Source organism: Atractosteus spatula, chromosome 13 (genome assembly GCF_055471065.1).
Source record: "Atractosteus spatula isolate fAtrSpa1 chromosome 13, fAtrSpa1.hap1, whole genome shotgun sequence".
Lineage (NCBI taxonomy): Eukaryota > Metazoa > Chordata > Actinopteri > Semionotiformes > Lepisosteidae > Atractosteus > Atractosteus spatula.
The window spans coordinates 488,186-509,656 of record NC_142718.1 but is presented as its reverse complement, the minus strand read 5'-3'; the positions used below and the strand labels follow the sequence as shown (position 1 = coordinate 509,656).

Here is a 21,471-nt window from a genome sequence, read left to right as displayed (position 1 = left end):
AGTCACTGCAGACACAGAGCTCAGGAAAACAGCTGGAATTTCCAAGTCACTGCATCTGGAAGACAGATGTGGAGCCCCACCACAGCATCAACATCTGGCTCAGAAACTGCCTGTTATAAACCTCCGAGAGACTGAGCACACAAGCAGGGCCCAGTGTCCTCCTCAGAGCAAGGACACCCCACTCCCGCCTGAGCGTCTGCATCAGACCCTGCACAGGCTAGCGCTGTACCGGGGTTGACTCCCGCTCCTCGCCGGCGGGGGTTTCAGTTCCAGAGAGCAGAGGGGAAACCGCTTGCACTGTGGCACCCACTAGTGGCAGCTGTCAAAATTACACCCCCTCCGCTCCCAGCATGAGCTCTGGCCCTGAGCACCCCCCACCCAAGAGCAGAAACACCCCTCAGGGCCCACAGCCGGAGCCAGGGGGCGCCCTCGAGCTGGGGCCTGCTCCCGACCCCTGCAGGAGGGGTTGTAAGGAGGAGGCAGACACAGAAATGCTTTGCATCAGGATTTATTCATGAAGCCATCACACAGACCGCCTGCAGGAGGGCTCTCACCTGGGGGGGGAGAAGAGGGTCAGCACGCCACCGGGATGGGGGGCACTACAGAGCAGAGCCCACAACCATCACCACCCAAGGGCAGTACCAGAGCTCGTCCAGCAGGGGGCAGCAGACTCACCTGCCCTGTCCCTCGGGCAGGATGAAGGGGCCCGTCCGCACAGTCACTCCGCCATCCCTGTCCTCCCCAGCCGCCGGTGTCCCGGGCTCTGTGGGGTGGGTACAGGTGAGCGCCCCGCTCAGGAATGTAGGTGCGGCTTTGGGGCCACAGCTCATTTACTACCCCCAAGTCCCTTACCCCCGTGACCTGTGCCCCTCACCTGGGGGCCGGAAGCAGCGCTCGCTGCAGTTGCGCTCGCTGGGGGAGCAGACCTCCGTGGCGCACAGGATGTAGACCTGAGAGAGAGAGAGAGAGAGAGAGACCCCACTGAGCACCGCCGCAGGGACGGGCCCCCCAGGGCCCCCCACACCGCCCGCCGCGCCCCGGGACCCCACCTCCTCGTCCAGGTAGCGGCCCGTCCTGGGGTCGACGAACTGGAAGGTCTTGATGGAGAAGCGGCGCCGCTGGGCACTGGGGCGCCCCGGGACGTGCAGCGTGGAGGGGTACGGGTCCCGAGGGTTGGGGCACCTGGACAGCGAGAGCGAGAGGTGAATTAACCCCCCCCCAGGCACACTGACACCCCGCCCCCCCAGCGGGACACCTCTCACCCGTCGTAGATGAGCACCCAGGCGGCCTGCGCAGAGCGGGGGTACGCCAGGCAGTAGTGCACCAGCAGCACCAGGCTGGGGTCGGGGGGCGACACCAGCCGCACCTCCAGGAACAGGGGGGCCTTCAGGCTGAGGCGCAGGGGCAGCTGGCGCTCGGGGTAGTAGCGGCTGTAGCACTTGCCTGCGGGGGGAGGGGAGAGGTCACTGCAGACTCGCCGCCCGCCCCCGGCCGCCGGGCCGGGCCGGGCCGGAGCGGTCACTCACTGCGGGCCACGCGGATCTGCACCCGGAGCTCCCCGGCGGACACGGCGTCGGGCGGCGGGGGCCGGCTGCGCACGAAGAAGCCGGCGCTGGCGGTGGGGCCCGGCGTGTAGGAGCACTGCACCCGCGACCTGCGGGCAGGGGAGCGCGGGCCGTCAGCGGGGCTCCCGCGGACAGCCTGGCCACGGCGCGGCGCCCCCACACTCCCCCCGCTCACCTGTAGGGGGCCACCCTGCCGACCTGCCCGTACTGGCCCACCGCCACGGGCACGCTCCCGCTGACCTCCGCCGTGTAGACCCTCGTCCGGCCCGCACCCTGTTTCACGAGAGGGGCCGCCGTCACACAGAGCCCCGGCCCCCCGAAACCCCCCCGCCCGTGCTCGCTCACTCACCGACACCCTGGCGCCGCACGCCCGCAGCCCGAACTTGAAGACGGCGACGCGGCGGGTCAGGAGCACGGGCCGGCACCCCCCCCTCCGCTGCCTGCCCACCCGCAGGCTGCGGGGGTCCACCTGTGGGGTCACCGAGTCCCGCGAGATGGAAAAGACGAAGTGGCCGTCCCTGGTGCAGGCTGGGAGGGACAGAGGGGCGTCACAAGGTCACCCTGTACACCGACACCCCACGCGCCCCAGTTTACAATCAGTCAACCACAGCCAAGTCCCAGACATGTCGGGGTCCCCCCCCCTACCATTCATGGGGTAGTAGCAGCCGCCAGCCTCTCCTGCCCCCACACAGCAGCCTCTGGACACGCAGGCTGCAGCACTGATAGAGGGAGCGCCGCACGCCACCTGCTGGTCAGCCGGGATACTGCAGCCTGCGGGAAGAGCAGGCGGCCCAGTCAGCTGGACACCGGGCCAGTCTCCCTCTCCCCCCCCGGGGATCAATCCCAGCGTCTCCGGGAAGAGAGACGAGGCGACCACTGCCCCAGCGCTGTCCGAGCACCAGCCACCCTGTCCCCCCCCCCATGGGGCCCCCGCTGCCAGGACTGCCGGATCAGGGTCCCCTGCAGATACGGGGGCACCATCTCCTACCTGAAGCCCCAGGTCGCTCCACTCTGGGAATGTACCCCTCCGGCTCAGGAGCCTCCTCTCCCTCACACAGGCCTGGCAGCACTTCAGGCGTCTTCTCGGGCCTCTTTCCTGGTCTCCCGCTGGGCCTCTTTCCTGGGGTCTTCCCGGGCCTCTTTCCTGGGGTCTTCCCGGGCCTCTTTCCTGGTCTCCCGCTGGGCCTCTTTCCGGGCGGTTTTCCGGGCCTCTTTCCTGGTCTCCCGCTGGGCCTCTTTCCTGGGGTCTTCCCGGGCCTCTTTCCTGGGGTCTTCCCGGGCCTCTTTCCTGGTCTCCCGCTGGGCCTCTTTCCGGGCGGTTTTCCGGGCCTCTTTCCTGGTCTCCCGCTGGGCCTCTTTCCTGGTCTCCCGCTGGGCCTCTTTCCTGGGGTCTTCCCGGGCGGTTTTCCAGGCCTCTTTCCTGGGGTCCCGCTGGGCCTCTTTCCAGGCGGTTTTCCGGGCCTCTTTCCAGGCGGTTTTCCGGGCCTCTTTCCTGGTCTCCCGCTGGGCCTCTTTCCAGGCATTTTTCCGGGCCTCTTTCCTGGGGTCTTTCCGGGCGGTTTTCCGGGCCTCTTTCCGGGCGGTTTTCCGGGCCTCTTTCCGGGCGGTTTTCCGGGCCTCTTTCCGGGCGGTTTTCCGGGCCTCTTTCCGGGGGTCCCGCTGGGCCTCTTTCCGGGGGTCTTCCCGGGCCTCTTTCCGGGCGGTTTTCCGGGCCTCTTTCCTGGTCTCCCGCTGGGCTTCTTTCCAGGCATTTTTCCGGGCCTCTTTCCGGGCGGTTTTCCGGGCCTCTTTCCGGGCGGTTTTCCGGGCCTCTTTCCTGGGGTCCCGCTGGGCCTCTTTCCTGGGGTCTTCCCGGGCGGTTTTCCAGGCCTCTTTCCTGGAGTCTTTCCGGGCCTCTTTCCTGGGGTCCCGCTGGGCCTCTTTCCTGGGGTCCCGCTGGGCCTCTTTCCTGGGGTCTTCCCGGGCGGTTTTCCGGGCCTCTTTCCTGGTCTCCCGCTGGGCTTCTTTCCAGGCATTTTTCCGGGCCTCTTTCCTGGGGTCTTCCCGGGCGGTTTTCCGGGCCTCTTTCCTGGGGTCCCGCTGGGCCTCTTTCCAGGCGGTTTTCCGGGCCTCTTTCCTGGTCTCCCGCTGGGCCTCTTTCCTGGGGTCTTCCCGGGCCTCTTTCCTGGGGTCTTCCCGGGCGGTTTTCCAGGCCTCTTTCCTGGGGTCCCGCTGGGCCTCTTTCCGGGCGGTTTTCCGGGCCTCTTTCCGGGCGGTTTTCCGGGCCTCTTTCCTGGGGTCTTCCCGGGCGGTTTTCCGGGCCTCTTTCCTGGGGTCTTCCCGGGCCTCTTTCCGGGCGGTTTTCCGGGCGGTTTTCCGGGCCTCTTTCCTGGGGTTTTTCCGGGCCTCTTTCCTGGGGTCTTCCCGGGCGGTTTTCCGGGCCTCTTTCCTGGGGTCTTCCCGGGCGGTTTTCCGGGCCTCTTTCCTGGGGTCTTCCCGGGCGGTTTTCCGGGCCTCTTTCCAGGCGGTTTTCCGGGCCTCTTTCCTGGTCTCCCGCTGGGCCTCTTTCCTGGGGTCTTCCCGGGCGGTTTTCCAGGCCTCTTTCCTGGGGTCCCGCTGGGCCTCTTTCCTGGGGTCCCGCTGGGCCTCTTTCCAGGCGGTTTTCCGGGCCTCTTTCCTGGGGTTTTTCCGGGCCTCTTTCCTGGGGTCTTCCCGGGCCTCTTTCCGGGCGGTTTTCCGGGCCTCTTTCCGGGCGGTTTTCCGGGCGGTTTTCCGGGGGTCCCGCTGGGCCTCTTTCCGGGGGTCCCGCTGGGCCTCTTTCCGGGGGTCCCGCTGGGCCTCTTTCCGGGTGGTTTTCCGGGCCTCTTTCCTGGGGTCCCGCTGGGCCTCTTTCCTGGGGTCCCCCCACAGCAGTGTTCTGAGCACTGCTTGGGATCTGGACAGGGTTCAGAGGTCACCCTCCCTCCATGAGGTCTGCCAGGACTAGGGTGCTCCTCTCTGCCAGGACTGGGGTGCCCATGGTGGGGCTCCTCTCTGCCAGAAGCTGGGTGCCTGGGGGGTTTCTGCAGGACTGGGGTGGGGTGCCTGGGGGGCTCCTCTCTGCCAGGACTGGGGTGCCCATGGTGGGGCTCCTCTCTGCCAGAAGCTGGGTGCCTGGGGGGTTTCTGCAGGACTGGGGTGGGGTGCCTGGGGGGCTCCTCTCTGCCAGGACTGGGGTGCCCATGGTGGGGCTCCTCTCTGCCAGAAGCTGGGTGCCTGGGGGGTTTCTGCAGGACTGGGGTGGGGTGCCTGTGGGGCTCCTCTCTGCCAGAAGCTGGGTGCCTGGGGTGCTCCTCTCTGCCAGGACCGGGGTGCCCGTGGTGTTTCTGCAGGACTGGGGTGCGGTCAGGTCTCCAAGAAGCTGGATGTCTCTTCTCTCGGGAGACAGAGAGCAACGCAACACTTGGGGTCCCTTCCTCTGTGTGGGGGTGCAGCCAAGCCACTCCTGCGGGGCTGGGGACCCCCCCAGCGGCGGTCCAGTCCGCGCTGACCAGCGCCAGGGTCAGCGTCCAGCACAGCGTACACAGGGGGGGCAGCGCCGGCCCCCCCCGCCTCCTCCTGCACGTCATCGCGCCGGAGCGGAGATCTTGGGGCGCCCACGGCTCGCGGGACGGACGGACGGACCTGGATCGGGGAGCAAGAGAAGCGCGAGAAGACAGCCGGAGAACTCGTACGCACGGTCACAGGACGGAATGGGGTATGCGTCTCTTCCGCGCGCTTTTATAAGGACAGGGCGGCGGGGGTTAATTAAGTGTTAATTAAGAGAAGATACTCACGAGGAAAGCGGCGCCGTTCAGGGGGAAAGTCAGTGCGATTAAACAAGCACCGCCTGCAGGCGGGCCGCCATTAACACCCGTGGGTCACCCACAGCCACGACACCCCCACCGAGAGAGTCAGGAACCCCGGCTCTCAGCGCGGCCGCGGCGCGACCGGCAGCTGTTCTGTAAAATATTCACCGTATTTCTTTTTTCTCAAGGAATACATTTCATCGACTTTATTCAATAAATGATTTACTATTTGCCTTTTTTAGCTGTTTGTTCAGTATAGCGCCCTGAGTCAGAGGCCGGTCCGGTTCGGCAGAGTCCAAATCAGCACCTCGAGGCTCCAGATCGCAGGCAGATTCGCGGCGTGACTTCGGGACGAGACGTTTGACGCTTTCGAGTGTCGCGTCGAATAATATTGATGCTCCGGTGATCCTGCCCGCAGCGCGCTCGGTCCAGTTCACTTGTCTTGTGCGAAAGTGCAACTTTATTTCACGACAGACATCTCGCAGTAAATACGCACTCGTGCAGAGTCATGCGATCTCTCTGTCTGACGACGGTTCCTCCATCAGAGCGAGTGGGCGTCGGGGAGTCTCTGCCGGGGTCCAGTCCCGCAGGAGCTCGGGGAACGGGGTACCCCCTCGCTCCCCGCTCTGCTGGGCTGGACAAGAGCGCTCCTCAGTCCTTTGTCCAGGACGGACTCCTGCAGATCATGTCCAGCTCAGCTCAGAAGAGTCCGGCTCTCATGGCGTGGTCAGTGTGTCCAGTGAGGTGCCCAGGTCCGGACTGCGTGTATAGGGGTACAGTACGGTGTGTGTATAGGGAGTGTACAGTACCGTGCATGTATAGGGGCTACAGTAACGTGTGTATAGGGTGTGTACAGTACTGTGTGTATAGGGGGTACAGTGGTGTATATAGGGTGTATACAGTACTGTGTGTATAGGGGTACAGTGCTTTGTTTATAGCGTGTATACAGTACTGTGTGTATATAGGACAAGACAGAAGCAGAGGATTAAACATTTAGGAAATTAGGAAATTAGTCAATAACACCAGACTGTATTATTGTGTATAGGGTGTGAACAGTACTGTGTGTATAGGGTGTACAGTACAGTGTGTGTATAGGGTGTACACAGTACCGTGTGTATAGGGGGTACAGTACAATGTGTATATAGGGTGTGTACAGTGCCGTGTGTATAGGGGGTACAGTACAGTGTGTATATAGGGGGTACACGGTACTGTGTGTATAGGGGTAGAGTGCCGTGTGTATAGGGGGTACACAGTATTGTGTGTATATAGGGTGTGTACAGTACTGTGTGTATAGGGGTAGAGTGCCGTGTGTATAGGGGGTACACAGTATTGTGTGTATATAGGGTGTATACAGTACTGTGTGTATAGGGGTACAGTGCCATGTGTATAGGGGGTACACAGTACTGTGTGTATATAGGGTGTGTACAGTACTGTGTGTATAGAGACAGAAGCAGAGGATTAAACACAGTCAATAATACACCAGACAGGAGCAGAGGTTTATATAGCTGGAAATTCACATTTAAGGAATTTTCCACAGGTAGAGTGTTTCACTACAGGGATTTCCGGAACACACACACAATTCCTGGGATGTACTCCTCTTCGGGACTTTCTTCCCAGATGGGCCGCTGGAATTTGGGGATGTGCCTCTCAGTCACCTGCTCCAGGAGGCCCTGATCCAGGAAGTCCTGCAGCTCAGAGAGGCTCCGCTGTCGGAAGTCAGCACTGTCTCCCCGGAGTGTGAAACAGAGCACACCCCCTGCAGGGAGACATGGGAGTAACACCAGGAACCCCACTGCCATTGTGTGTCCCAGTGAGCGAGGCAGTGCTGTGTGTGTTGTGTTGTACTGTGGCTCAGTGGGGGAGGCAGTGCTGTGTGTGTGTGTGTGTGTGTGTGTGTGTGTGTGTGTGTGGGGGGGGGGGTTATTAAATTTCTATTACATCTATTATTATGTAACCTTATTTTCATAACCTCAGTTTTGTGATTTTTGTGTTTTTGTGAATTTTGTGATTTTTGTGATTCTTGTGATTTTTTGTGAGCTCGCAGAAAAGATATTTCATTGCCAGCAACTACTGCTGCACGCTGTATTGTTGTGCATTTGATAAATAAACTTTGATTTGATTTTGATTCGGGTGTTGCTGTAGCTGGCTGAGGGCTCTTCTCTGGGCTCAGCTCTGGCTCAGCAGGGTCTTGTGATGCTGGGAGCTGTGCTCACTGGTTCTCAGGGGTGGCTGGGGCTGTAGTGCTCTCTGCTGCATGTTGGTCAGCGGTGTGCACTGGCCTCAGTCAGCCCTGCGGGTGTCGTGTGGCGTCTTTCCCTCACCTGGCTTCAAGGCTCCCAGGAGCTCAGGGACAGCCGACCATGGGACCCCTCCTCCCTGGAACGCCCCCACTGCCACCACGATGTCGTACACGCCTGCACAACAACAACACACAAGCACAAACACAGCGTCAAGCGCCCTCCCGCACACAGAGGGGGACCGGAGGCAGACAGACTCACTGGACTCCAGCGACGCTGTGCCATTTCCCAGCAGGCCGTGTATCAGCTTCTGGTACCGCCCCTTCCTCTCTGCCACCTCCATCATCGGCAGGCAGGCATCAACGCCGTGGAACTGCCGGAACCCAAACTTGAACATCTGTGGGAGCATCTTTAACGTGAATGTTGGACAGAGACGAAAGAAAGGCCCGAAGGTGGCCAGACTGTCGCAGGGCTGCAGCTCACGAGAGGGAATGCAGAGCAGGATCCAGCTGGAAAAACAACTGGAGACACTGCTGTCGGCTGACTGGAATCCCTCAGGAAACTGCAGGACCATTGTTCACTGTGCACTGCAGTACAGGACACTGCAGTATACAGGACACTGCAATACAATTCACTGCAGTACACAGGTCACTGCAGTACAGGGGGATATGCGGTGGCTCTGTGGCTCAGGTTCTGTGCCTGTGCCTGTGACTGGAAGGTTGCTGGTTCAAATCCCCCAGCCAGTAGAGGAATCCTACTCTGTTGGGCCCCTGAGCAAGGCCCTTCACCCCAGCTGCTCCAGGGGCGCTGTATAAATGTCTGACCCTGCGCTCTGACCCCCAGCTTCTCTCCCTGTCTGTGTGTCTCATGGAGAGCAAGCTGGGGTTTGTGAAAAGACAAATTCCTAATACAAGAAGTTGTATAAGACTAATAAAGTGATCTTATCTCTTATCTGAACAGCACAGTGCACTACAATACAGGTCATTACAATACACAGATCACTGCAATAGAGATCTCAACAGCACAGTGCACAATACACTCCCAGCACTGTGCAACAGACTCCAGCACAGAGCACTCCCAGCACTGTGCAACAGACTCCAGCACAGAGCACTCCTGCAATTTAATACTAGACAACCTTAGAGTTCATACAGACTGTTTTCTCACAGGGAATCGGAATAAAAAAGAACAGAATATTCTTTTAATGTTTCCGCTGGTTACAAGAGCAAGCCAGGTCAGTGAGTAAACCTGCCCAGTACCTCATCAGCCACCAGGCCTGTCCCACAGGCAGCATCCAGGACCAGGAGCCACCCCCTCTGGTCTCCCTGCTGCCCCTCCTCAAACAGGCCTGCCACCGTCTCCGCCAGGAAATAGGGGGCTCGGTACTCCATGGGCTGGATATCCTGAGAGAGAGGGGTTAATACACACACTCCTCCTGCACACTGCTGTGCACTGACACTGCACTGAGAGAGAGAGGGGTTAATACACACACTCCTCCTGCACACTACTGTACACCGACACTGCACTGAGAGAGAGGGGTTAATACACACACTCCTCCTGCACACTACTGTACACTGACACTGCACTGAGAGAGAGGGGGGTTAATACACACACTCTTCCTGCACACTACTGTACACTGACACTGCACTGAGAGAGAGGGGGGTTAATACACACACTCCTCCTGCACACTACTGTACACTGACACTGCACTGAGAGAGAGAGGGGTTAATACACACACTCTTACTGCACACTACTGTACACTGACACTGCACTGAGAGAGAGAGGGGTTAATACACACACTCCTCCTGCACACTACTGTACACTGACACTGCACTGAGAGAGAGAGGGGTTAATACACACACTCCTCCTGCACACTACTGTACACTGACACTGCACTGAGAGAGAGAGGGGTTAATACACACACTCCTCCTGCACACTACTGTACACTGACACTGCACTGAGAGAGAGAGGGGTTAATACACACACTCCTCCTGCACACTACTGCACACTGACACTGCACTGAGAGAGAGAGAGGTTAATACACACACTCCTCCTGCACACTACTGCACACTGACACTGCACTGAGAGAGAGGGGTTAATACACACACTCCTCCTGCACACTACTGTACACTGACACTGCACTGAGAGAGAGAGGGGTTAATACACACACTCTTACTGCACACTACTGTACACTGACACTGCACTGAGAGAGAGAGGGGTTAATACACACACTCCTCCTGCACACTACTGTACACTGACACTGCACTGAGAGAGAGAGAGGGGTTAATACACACACTCCTCCTGCACACTACTGTACACTGACACTGCACTGAGAGAGAGAGGGGTTAATACACACACTCCTCCTGCACACTACTGTACACTGACACTGCACTGAGAGAGAGAGGGGTTAATACACACACTCCTCCTGCACACTACTGCACACTGACACTGCACTGAGAGAGAGAGAGGTTAATACACACACTCCTCCTGCACACTACTGTACACTGACACTGCACTGAGAGAGAGGGGTTAATACACACACTCCTCCTGCACACTACTGTACACTGACACTGCACTGAGAGAGAGAGGGGTTAATACACACACTCCTCCTGCACACTACTGTACACTGACACTGCACTGAGAGAGAGAGGGGTTAATACACACACTCCTCCTGCACACTACTGTACACTGACACTGCACTGAGAGAGAGAGGAGTTAATACACACACTCCTCCTGCACACTACTGTACACTGACACTGCACTGAGAGAGAGGGGTTAATACACACACTCCTCCTGCACACTACTGTACACTGACACTGCACTGAGAGAGAGAGGAGTTAATACACACACTCCTCCTGCACACTACTGTACACTGACACTGCACTGAGAGAGAGAGAGGTTAATACACACACTCCTCCTGCACACTACTGTACACTGACACTGCACTGAGAGAGAGGGGTTAATACACACACTCCTCCTGCACACTACTGTACACTGACACTGCACTGAGAGAGAGAGGGGTTAATACACACACTCCTCCTGCACACTACTGTACACTGACACTGCACTGAGAGAGAGAGGAGTTAATACACACACTCCTCCTGCACACTACTGTACACTGACACTGCACTGAGAGAGAGGGGTTAATACACACACTCCTCCTGCACACTACTGTACACTGACACTGCACTGAGAGAGAGGGGTTAATACACACACTCCTCCTGCACACTACTGTACACTGACACTGCACTGAGAGAGAGGGGTTAATACACACACTCCTCCTGCACACTACTGCACACTGACACTGCACTGAGAGAGAGAGAGGTTAATACACACACTCCTCCTGCACACTACTGTACACTGACACTGCACTGAGAGAGAGAGGGGTTAATACACACACTCCTCCTGCACACTACTGTACACTGACACTGCACTGAGAGAGAGAGGAGTTAATACACACACTCCTCCTGCACACTACTGTACACTGACACTGCACTGAGAGAGAGGGGTTAATACACACACTCCTCCTGCACACTACTGTACACTGACACTGCACTGAGAGAGAGAGGGGTTAATACACACACTCCTCCTGCACACTACTGTGCACTGACACTGCACTGTGAGAGGGGTTAATACACACACTCCTCCTGCACACTGACACTGCACTGAGAGAGAGAGAGGTTAATACACACACTCCTCCTGCACACTACTGTACACTGACACTGCACTGAGAGAGAGAGGGGTTAATACACACACTCCTCCTGCACACTACTGTACACTGACACTGCACTGAGAGAGAGGGGTTAATACACACACTCCTCCTGCACACTGACACTGCACTGAGAGAGAGAGAGGTTAATACACACACTCCTCCTGCACACTGACACTGCACTTAGAGAGAGGGGTTAATACACACACTCCTCCTGCACACTACTGTACACTGACACTGCACTGAGAGAGAGAGGGGTTAATACACACACACACTCCTCCTGCACACTCCTGTACACTGACACTGCACTGAGAGAGAGAGGGGTTAATACACACACTCCTCCTGCACACTGACACTGCACTGAGAGAGAGGGGTTAATACACACACTCCTCCTGCACACTACTGTACACTGACACTGCACTGAGAGAGAGGGGTTAATACACACACTCCTCCTGCACACTACTGTACACTGACACTGCCCTGAGAGAGAGAGGAGTTAATACACACACTCCTCCTGCACACTACTGTACACTGACACTGCATTGAGAGAGGGGTTAATACACACACTCCTCCTGCACACTACTGTACACTGACACTGCACTGAGAGAGAGAGGGGTTAATACACACACTCCTCCTGCACACTACTGCACACTGACACTGCACTGAGAGAGAGGGGTTAATACACACACTCCTCCTGCACACTACTGTACACTGACACTGCACTGAGAGAGAGAGGGGCTAATACACACACTCCTCCTGCACACTACTGTACACTGACACTGCACTGAGAGAGAGAGAGGGGTTAATACACACACTCCTCCTGCATACTACTGCACACTGACACTGCACTGAGAGAGAGGGGTTAATATACACACTCCTCCTGCACACTACTGTACACTGACACTGCACTGAGAGAGAGAGAGGGGTTAATACACACACTCCTCCTGCACACTACTGTACACTGACACTGCACTGAGAGAGAGAGAGGGGTTAATACACACACTCCTCCTGCATACTACTGCACACTGACACTGCACTGAGAGAGAGGGGTTAATATACACACTCCTCCTGCACACTACTGTACACTGACACTGCACTGAGAGAGAGAGGGGTTAATACACACACTCCTCCTGCACACTACTGTACACTGACACTGCACTGAGAGAGTGGGGGGTTAATACACACACTCCTCCTGCACACTACTGTACACTGACACTGCACTGAGAGAGAGAGGGGTTAATACACACACTCCTCCTGCACACTACTGTACACTGACACTGCACTGAGAGAGAGAGGGGTTAATACACACACTCCTCCTGCACACTACTGTACACTGACACTGCACTGAGAGAGAGGGGTTAATACACACACTCCTCCTGCACACTACTGTACACTGACACTGCACTGAGAGAGGGGTTAATACACACACTCCTCCTGCACACTACTGTACACTGACACTGCACTGAGAGAGAGGGGTTAATACACACACACACCTCCTGCACACTACTGTACACTGACACTGCACTGAGAGAGAGAGGGGTTAATACACACACTCCTCCTGTACACTGACACTGCAGTGTGGTAAGACAGTGTCCAGAGAGCTGAAGTACCTTCTCGTGGTGGGGAGCCCATGTCTTGTAGAACTCCAGACGCTCCTCCAGGCCCTGCAGGCTGTTGATCTTCTTGAGGTTTCCGATCGCGTCTCCTGGAACAGCCATCACGAGGCAGCGGGACACAACTGACCGATCCGAGTTCCGCTCGGCTCCCTCCGTGTCCTTGCGTGGCCGTGGCGCGGGTGGATGCCGACGAGGTTGGAGTCCGGCTTGAAAGTCGAGTTATTTATTGCTGTGAAGTTATTCATTGACGCCACACGGAGCAGCCGGGGGCAGGGCGGGTCCGACTGCGCGCTCCCGGAAGAGGTGAGGTTCCTCGCTCCGCCCGGTGTCGGCCCGGAGCCCGGTTCCCTGGGGCGTGTTCCGGGGTGCGAGGCGGTCTGGGACTGGGCTGGCTGGGCGTGCCCCCCACCGGCGAGAGAGAGTCCTGTTAACTCGTAATAACACAGAGAGCCATGTTGAACACTGCCGTGTAATCTCGCAGTGACATAGTCGTGAGAGCTCGAGACATCCACCCGTGTTGTAAGCACGCGATCCAGATGGGGTGATGACACACACAGGACACACAGCCCCACTCCCACGGGGCCAGTCTCGCGGGAGTCCACTAACCCACCGGCGTGTCTGCACGAGACCCTGGAGGAAACCCACGCGAATATGGGCAGAACACGCAAACTCCACACGGACACACCGCACCCACGCAACCGCCCTCAGCAATGCCGAGCACAGCGCCGCCCCGCGTACAAACGCCGGAGACCTGCTGCGTGCGGCGCGGGTCCGAGTCCCCGATCCGCTGGGCTGTGGAGTGACCTGGAGGCACTCGTGTCTCCAGAGATCTGCGTGGAGTACTGACACCCTCATGTCAGCCCAGCTGCCCTCGGACCCCTCGTCTCCCCCGAGTCTGCCGGTCGTCACTGCTCGGGGTTGACGTGAAGGGTCACTTGCTTTTGTGAAGCGCCTTGGGGCGACCTGGGCGTGAAAGACGCTATATAAACATCAGTTGAACTGACCCCGAGCCCGGCCGGGTCGCGCTGCAGACGCGGGACAGACTCCCGGCTCTGGTGCTGGACGCGTCTCCGTCTCCGAACCCTGTTCCTGCCCGGGAGCCTCAGGGAGCAACCCGCCTGGGGGTCTGATTGATTGATTGATTGATTGATTGATTGATTGATTAATTAATGATGGAGTAATATCGATCCCCACGGAACCCGCCCGAACCCGGACAGCTCGCCCGCCGGTGCGCCCTCACTCCGTGACCCAATTAAGACACGAGCTGATTTAAATGACTTCATCACTCCCCGCGCTCGGCTCGCGCTCCTGGGGAGGGTCTCCGTGTCCGCGTGAGAACCTGCCGGCTGCAGGCGAGCAGGGCCCCTGTCGGAGTATAAATACCCGGGCCTCGGACCCGGGCCCTTATCACACTCTCCGCGCTCTGTTTTTGTCCTTGGTTTCGGCTTTTTTCCTCCCTCTGTAGGCGTCTCGCTCAGCCGGTACCCCGGAACTACCCGCGCCCCGAGATCTCCGCTCCGGCGCGATGACGTGCAGGAGGAGGCGGGGGGGGCCGGCGCTGCCCCCCCTGTGTACGCTGTGCTGGACGCTGACCCTGGCGCTGGTCAGCGCGGATTGGACCGCCGCTGGGGGGGTCCCCAGCCCCGCAGGAGTAGCTTGGCTGCACCCCCACACAGAGGAAGGGACCCCAAGTGTTGCGTTGCTCTCTGTCTCCCGAGAGAAGAGACATCCTGCTTCTCTGAGACCAGATCGCACCCCAATCCTGCAGAAACGCCACGGGCACCCCGGTCCTGGCAGAGAGGAGCCCCACCACGGGCACCCCGGTCCTGGCAGAGAGGAGCCCCACCACGGGCACCCCACACCAGTCCTGCAGAAACCCCCGTTTGAAATTGGACGTCCAGAGGGTCCCCAGTGGATCAGAGGACAGTCCTCTGGACAAGGTCTCCAATACTGCTGTGAGCCCAGGCCGGGTCGCAAACCAGGAAGCAGGCCAGGTCGCAAACCGGGTCGCAGGCCAGGACACAAGCCGGTTCCCCGGCCAGGTCGCAAACCGGGTCGCAGGCCAGGACACAAGCCGGTTCCCCGGCCGGGTCGCAAACCGGGTCGCAAACCAGGAAGCAGGCCAGGACACAAGCCGGTTCCCCGGCCGGGTCGCAGGCCAGGACACAAGCCGGTTCCCCGGCCGGGTCGCAGGCCAGGACACAAGCCGGTTCCCCGGCCGGGTCGCAGGCCAGGACACAAGCCGGGTCGCAAGCCGGGTCGCAGGCCAGGACACAAACCGGTTCCCCGACCGGGTCGCAAGCCGGGTCGCAGGCCAGGACACAAACCGGTTCCCCGACCAGGACACAAGCCGGGTCGCAGGCCAGGACACAAACCGGTTCCCCGACCAGGACACAAGCCGGGTCGCAGGCCAGGACACAAACCGGTTCCCCGACCGGGTCGCAAGCCGGGTCGCAGGCCAGGACACAAACCGGTTCCCCGACCGGGTCGCAAACCGGGTCGCAGGCCAGGACGCAAGCCGGTTCCCCGACCAGGACACAAGCCGGTTCCCCGGCCGGGTCGCAGGCCAGGACACAAGCCGGTTCCCCGACCAGGACACAAGCCGGGTCGCAAGCCGGGTCGCAGGCCAGGACACAAACCGGTTCCCCGACCGGGTCGCAAGCCGGGTCGCAGGCCAGGACACAAACCGGTTCCCCGGCCGGGTCGCAAACCAGGAAGCAGGCCAGGACACAAACCGGTTCCCCGGCCGGGTCGCAAACCAGGAAGCAGGCCAGGACACAAACCGGTTCCCCGACCGGGTCGCAGGCCAGGACACAAACCGGTTCCCCGGCCGGGTCGCAAACCGGGTCGCAAACCAGGAAGCAGGCCAGGACACAAACCGGTTCCCCGACCGGGTCGCAGGCCAGGACACAAACCGGTTCCCCGGCCGGGTCGCAAACCGGGTCGCAAACCAGGAAGCAGGCCAGGACACAAACCGGTTCCCCGGCCGGGTCGCAAACCGGTTCCCCGGCCAGGACACAAACCGGGTCGCAGGCCGGGTCGCAGGCCAGGACACAAACCGGTTCCCCGACCGGGTCGCAAACCAGGAAGCAGGCCAGGTCGCAAGCCGGTTCCCCGGCCGGGTCGCAAGCCGGTTCCCCGGCCGGGTCGCAGGCCAGGACGCAAACCGGTTCCCCGGCCGGGTCGCAAACCAGGAAGCAGGCCAGGACACAAACCGGTTCCCCGACCGGGTCGCAGGCCAGGACACAAACCGGTTCCCCGGCCGGGTCGCAAACCGGGTCGCAAACCAGGACACAAACCGGTTCCCCGGCCGGGTCGCAAACCGGGTCGCAAACCAGGACACAAGCCGGTTCCCCGGCCGGGTCGCAAGCCGGTTCCCCGACCGGGTCGCAAGCCGGGTCGCAGGCCAGGACACAAGCCGGTTCCCCGACCGGGTCGCAAGCCGGGTCGCAGGCCAGGACGCAAACCGGTTCCCCGACCGGGTCGCAAACCGGGTCGCAAACCAGGAAGCAGGCCAGGACACAAACCGGTTCCCCGGCCGGGTCGCAGGCCAGGACACAAACCGGTTCCCCGGCCGGGTCGCAAACCGGGTCGCAAACCAGGAAGCAGGCCAGGACACAAACCGGTTCCCCGGCCGGGTCGCAGGCCAGGACACAAACCGGTTCCCCGGCCGGGTCGCAGGCCAGGACGCAGGCCAGGACACAAACCGGTTCCCCGACCGGGTCGCAAGCCGGGTCGCAAACCAGGAAGCAGGCCAGGTCGCAAACCGGTTCCCCGACCGGTTCGCCCCTCATTTGGGCCAGTTGCTGTGTTCCCTCAAGAGCCAGACCCGCAGGCCCCCGTCCCCAGCAGCCCCTCAGGTACCGGGTCCGCTTGGTGCCGGTCCTGCTGGGGGTTCGAGTCTCGTCGGGAGCAGAGGAGCTGATGGCCACCTGTACTCTGCTCTTCCCACAGGCTGCAGTATCCCGGCTGACCAGCAGGTGGCGTGCGGCGCTCCCTCTATCAGTGCTGCAGCCTGCGTGTCCAGAGGCTGCTGTGTGGGGGCAGGAGAGGCTGGCGGCTGCTACTACCCCATGAACGGTAGGGGGGGACCCCGAGTACTGATCTGTATGAGTGTATTAACCCCCCCCTCTCTCTCTCAGTGCAGTGTCAGTGTACAGTAGTGTGCAGGAGGAGTGTGTGTATTAACCCCCCTCTCTCTCTCAGTGCAGTGTCAGTGTACAGTAGTGTGCAGGAGGAGTGTGTGTATTAACCCCTCTCTCTCTCAGTGCAGTGTCAGTGTACAGTAGTGTGCAGGAGGAGTGTGTGTATTAACCCCTCTCTCTCTCAGTGCAGTGTCAGTGTACAGTAGTGTGCAGGAGGAGTGTGTGTATTAACCCCTCTCTCTCTCAGTGCAGTGTCAGTGTACAGCAGTGTGCAGGAGGAGTGTGTGTATTAACCCCTCTCTCTCTCAGTGCAGTGTCAGTGTCCAGTAGTGTGCAGGAGGAGTGTGTGTATTAACCTCTCTCTCTCTCAGTGCAGTGTCAGTGTCCAGTAGTGTGCAGGAGGAGTGTGTGTATTAACCTCTCTCTCTCTCTCAGTGCAGTGTCAGTGTCCAGTAGTGTGCAGGAGGAGTGTGTGTATTAACCCCTCTCTCTCAGTGCAGTGTCAGTGTACAGTAGTGTGCAGGAGGAGTGTGTGTATTAACCCCTCTCTCTCTCTCAGTGCATGTTAACCAGTTAACCCCTCTCTCTCTCTCTCAGCCTGTACGAAAGACGGGCACTTTGTCTTCTCGATTCACCGCAGCTCAGCGACGCCCCCTGTTGACCTGGGCAGTCTGAGGGTGGGGGAGTGTGGGTGCCCCCCGGTCTCTCTCACCCAGGACTTCGCTGTCTTCAAGTTCCACCGGCAGGAGTGTGGCACGCGGCTGCGGGTGAGTCTCGGGGTGCCGGGGGGTCCCTCTGGGTTGGGGGTGCGCTCCGGGAGGTCCTGAGCAGTGCTGCGCTCCGGTGTTGCAGGTGAAGGGGCGCTCCCAGTTCTACTGGGTGGAGATCCGGGGCGCGGTGTGGACGGGCTCCGGGGATCAGCGCGCGGTGCCGCTGGCCGTGGCGTACCGGTGAGCAGGCGGGTGGGCCGGTGGGGGGCGGGGCGGGGCGGGGGGCGCGAGGGGCACTCCTGGCCGTCTCTCTGTTCCAGGTCCGTTGCCCAGTGTGTGTACCAGGCCCGGCGCCCCGGCCTGCTCCTCAAGCACCTGGAGCCGCTGCCCGTCTCCGCGGCGAGACAGCACGCTGGCGTGGAGATCCGCGTGGCCACGGGTACGAGCGGCATGGGGTGGGCGCTGTGAGGGTGTGTGTCGGAGCCGTGCTCACCCCCCCCCCCCTCTCTCGCACCCCCGCAGACCCCTCGTACGCCCACTTCCACAGCCCCTGCCAGCTGCCCCTGCGCCTCAGCCTGAAGGCCCCCCTGTTCCTGGAGGTGCGGCTGGTGTCGCCCCCCGACCCCAGCCTGGTGCTGCTGGTGCACTACTGTGTGGCGTACCCCAAATCTGCACAGGACGCCTGGGTGCTCATCTACGCCGGGTGAGGGGGTGTCCGGGTGGGGTGGGGTGGGGGACCCCGGTCTGCGCAGCCGCACCCTGACCCCCTGTGTGTGTGCAGCTGCTCCGGTGCCCAGCGCCTCTCGCCTGGCCTCAGACGTCCCGCCAAGCAGGCCCACCGCTTCGCTGTCCAGGCCCAGCAGCTCCTCCGGGGCGCACGTTTCCGGGGTGCTGAGGTGAGGGGTGGGTGGACGGAGCCCCGCTGGGGGAGCTGGGCCAGCGGCAGTGATGTGGGGCGCTCTCACTGTTCCCATCTCTCCCCCAGATCTTCATCCTGTGCTCCACAGAGATCTGCCCCCCCAGAGACGGGAGGTGTCGGCAGGCCTGCTCCCGTCCTCCAGGTGGGTCCTGTTATCGGGGTGTGGGGGTCCCACTGGAGGTGGGGGTCTGACTCTCTGTCCCCTCAGCCCGGGAGGGGAAGCCCCTGCCAGCCAGGAGGGACGAGCGCCACCTGATCGTCCGGCACGGCCCCTTCATCCTGCCCAGCGAGGAAGAGGAGGAGCGGTGAGGCGCTGGGACGGGACGGCCCCTCGTCTGCCCTCGTGGAGGCTGTGTGACCTTTCTGCAATAAAGAGCTGAGCTTGAGCTGCTGAGTCCGTCTCGTCTGTCTGAGCCCTGGTCTCCCCTGGGGGTCTCGTTCCCCACCCCCCTGTGTCCCCTCGGGAGCATCGTGCTGGTGTCAGTGACTCTCCAGGGCCAGGGCTGAGTCGGGTGACAGTGGATATGCTCCACTTGCCCACGGTGCAGAACAGGGGTTACCAGTGCTCCTGGAAGCGAGGAGGGTGGTGTCCCGCTCCAGGAAGCGTGGCTGCACCGCTGCTCCTGCCCCTCTTGGTGTAGAGTCTGCCTTGCTCTCCAGTGGCCGGTGATCCTGCTGGGTTCGCAGGTGTGGGGAGGGGCGTGTCTCGGCTCTGGGGTCGGAGTGGTGTGGTGGATCTGTCTCTGTGGCTGGAGGGTTGCCGGTTCAAATCCTGCGGCCGGTGGAGGAATGCTACTCCGTTGGGCCCCTGAGCAAGGCCCTTCACCCCAACTGCTCCAGGGTCGCTGTATAAATGTCTGACCCTGTGCTCTGACCCCCAGCTTCTCTCCCGGTCTGTGTGTCTCATGGAGAGCAGGCTGGGGTTTGTGAAAAGACAAATTCCTAATGCAAGAAATTGGACAGGGCCAGTAAAGTGGTCTTGTCAAGAGGGCCGGGAGTGTGGTTCTGACTCGGCTGTGCTGCAGTGTGGCTCGCTGACCTCCTGCAGGGGTGGCCGCTTGCCACTACACGGGCTCTGTAAGACTGTATTCTCCCGGGACAGGGAGCTCCCCGAGTCCGGTTCTGCTTCGGCCAGACATGGAGCAGGGGCCTGGGCAGAACATGCAAGCTCCACACAGACAGTGCTGCCCCAGCAGCAGTTGAAACAATCCAGCTGTGTCCCTCCAGCCCCTGAGCTGGGAGATGGACAGCAAGCCGGCTCTGCGCTGCTCTTCCGAAGGGACCATCTCCTGGTGCAGCTGTGGCTCTGGAGAGCTCCCTCTCTCCTGCAGGCGGGACTGGGTCTGGACCTGCTGTCTGTCTGTGGGTGTGTGACACAGTCCCGCTGTGTCAGTCTGGACCCGCTGTCTGTCTGTGTCAGTGTGGGACCGGGTCTGGACCCGCTGTCTGTGCCTGGACCGGGTCTGGACCCGCTGTCTGTGTCTGGGCGGGACACAGTCTGGGCCCGCTGTCTGTGCTGGTGTGTGACACGGTCTGGACCCGCTGTCTGTGCCTGGACCGGGTCTGGACCCGCTGTCTGTGTCTGAGCTGCTGATTTTGTTTTTAATCAGCACGTTCAAATTTCGGCTTCTAGTCGCTCTTTCTGTGGCGGCTGTGTAAGCCCCGCCTGCTCGGGTCTGTTACTTCTACATGATGATGATATTAGTTGTGTGTAGTGTTTCCCCTGAGCTGTAGGAAATTGCTCCTCGCCGTGAGGTGACTATCGCTGCGGTTTCAGCCGCTGCTACACTGAATGCTGTCTGTTTAACTTCGGAAAGTCGTCGATGTTGTTGTACTGATCAATTTTATTCATCTTTCAGTACATCCGACAAGTACAAGTACCTCCGTACTGGCGTTAAACCGTGTTTTGTGTAATGGTTTAAAATCAAATCATGTCGTTTCAACTGGTGAAGGCTGAGGGGGACACGGAGCGCCGCCAGTCTCCGATCCGTGGACCAGCGAGCGGGACACGGACACACAGAGACCACGCGAGGTGTAATAGACGGAACAGATTCACGTTTCACGTCATTACTTTCAACGTAAAAATACGTGTCATCTCCGTGCTTCCTGGTCTTGTCTGTAACATATTTGCTACGTGTTCTTCAGAGCTGTTCAATAACCGTTTTCTATAAGATCACAGATCCAGATTCTTGCTTGTCTTTTCACAAACCCCAGCCTGCTCTCCATAAGACACACAGACAGGGAGAGAAGCTGGGGGGCAGAGCACAGGGTCAGACATTTATACTGCGCCCCTGGAGCAGCTGGGGTTCAGGGCCTTGCTCACGGGCCCAACGGAGTAGGATTCCTCTGCCGGCCGCGGGATTTGAACCGGCAACCCTCCAGCCACAGAGACACACCCTGAGCCACAGAGCCGCCGCCCCAGCTACATCATTCGTCGATTTCATTGCTGTCGATAGTAAAAGACTGATGACCGGAGTGTCTGCACAGGTTGTAATGTGGGGCCCCTTTCCAAGATCTTAGAACCCCCAAAGCCCTGCCTGTCACAATCTTGAGAAACACAGCCGCTGCCTTCACTCCGCAACTCTTATCGATAAACACACACTCCGGGTACACAAACAGGACACAGTGCAGCTGAGGACAAACACTCTCGTTTAAAAACAAGCGGCCGGTATGATCCTATCGCCCTGCAGCTGACCAGCAAGCGATAATTACCAACTAATTAACACCCCGGAAGCGCAGGTTAAGAGCCGCGCGACGGCAGCGCGGC

General features: G+C 59.9%; 2 protein-coding genes across 3 annotated transcripts; both read right to left on the bottom strand.

The window, feature by feature from the left end:
• Positions 1-517: 517 nt before the first annotated feature.
• On the bottom strand, positions 518-2,786 carry LOC148821480 (zona pellucida sperm-binding protein 4-like). Its single transcript, XM_088930928.1, has 10 exons — positions 2,554-2,786; positions 2,211-2,336; positions 1,915-2,093; positions 1,741-1,838; positions 1,527-1,654; positions 1,263-1,443; positions 1,050-1,182; positions 875-950; positions 643-763; positions 518-554 (listed from the first exon to the last, which is right to left on the bottom strand). Exons 2-9 carry the CDS (start codon positions 2,215-2,217, stop codon positions 672-674), a joined length of 894 nt encoding a protein of 297 aa, XP_088787054.1. The 5' UTR covers positions 2,218-2,336; positions 2,554-2,786; the 3' UTR covers positions 518-554; positions 643-671.
• Positions 2,787-6,875: 4,089 nt separating this feature from the next.
• Positions 6,876-13,655, bottom strand: LOC148821479 (methyltransferase-like protein 27). Of its 2 annotated transcripts, XM_088930939.1 has the most exons (5): positions 12,925-13,648; positions 8,865-9,008; positions 7,870-8,005; positions 7,693-7,785; positions 6,876-7,127 (listed from the first exon to the last, which is right to left on the bottom strand). In XM_088930939.1, the coding sequence occupies exons 1-5, from the start codon at positions 13,030-13,032 to the stop codon at positions 6,922-6,924; spliced, it is 687 nt and encodes a 228-aa protein (XP_088787065.1). In that variant the 5' UTR covers positions 13,033-13,648; the 3' UTR covers positions 6,876-6,921. The 2 variants fall into 2 exon arrangements, with proteins under 2 accessions (XP_088787065.1, XP_088787064.1); XM_088930938.1 differs by having other exon boundaries at positions 7,693-8,005; positions 12,925-13,655.
• Positions 13,656-21,471: the final 7,816 nt, after the last annotated feature.

What these genes read in the sequence shown, in the direction of transcription:
- LOC148821480 (XM_088930928.1), bottom strand. An exon ending in CGTGCGGCGCCAGGGTGTCG is followed by an intron (nt 1,839 to 1,914) that starts GTGAGTGAGCGA and finishes CTCGTGAAACAG; the next exon opens with GGTGCGGGCCGGACGAGGGT. An exon ending in GCCGCTACCTGGACGAGGAG is followed by an intron (nt 951 to 1,049) that starts GTGGGGTCCCGG and finishes TCTCTCTCTCAG; the next exon opens with GTCTACATCCTGTGCGCCAC.
- LOC148821479 (XM_088930938.1), bottom strand. Translation starts at nt 13,032, where the DNA reads ATGGCTGTTCCAGGAGACGCGATCGGAAACCTCAAGAAGATCAACAGC. An exon ending in GGGCTCCCCACCACGAGAAG is followed by an intron (nt 9,009 to 12,924) that starts GTACTTCAGCTC and finishes CCTCTCTCTCAG; the next exon opens with GATATCCAGCCCATGGAGTA. An exon ending in CAGGCCTGGTGGCTGATGAG is followed by an intron (nt 8,006 to 8,864) that starts GTACTGGGCAGG and finishes ATGCTCCCACAG; the next exon opens with ATGTTCAAGTTTGGGTTCCG.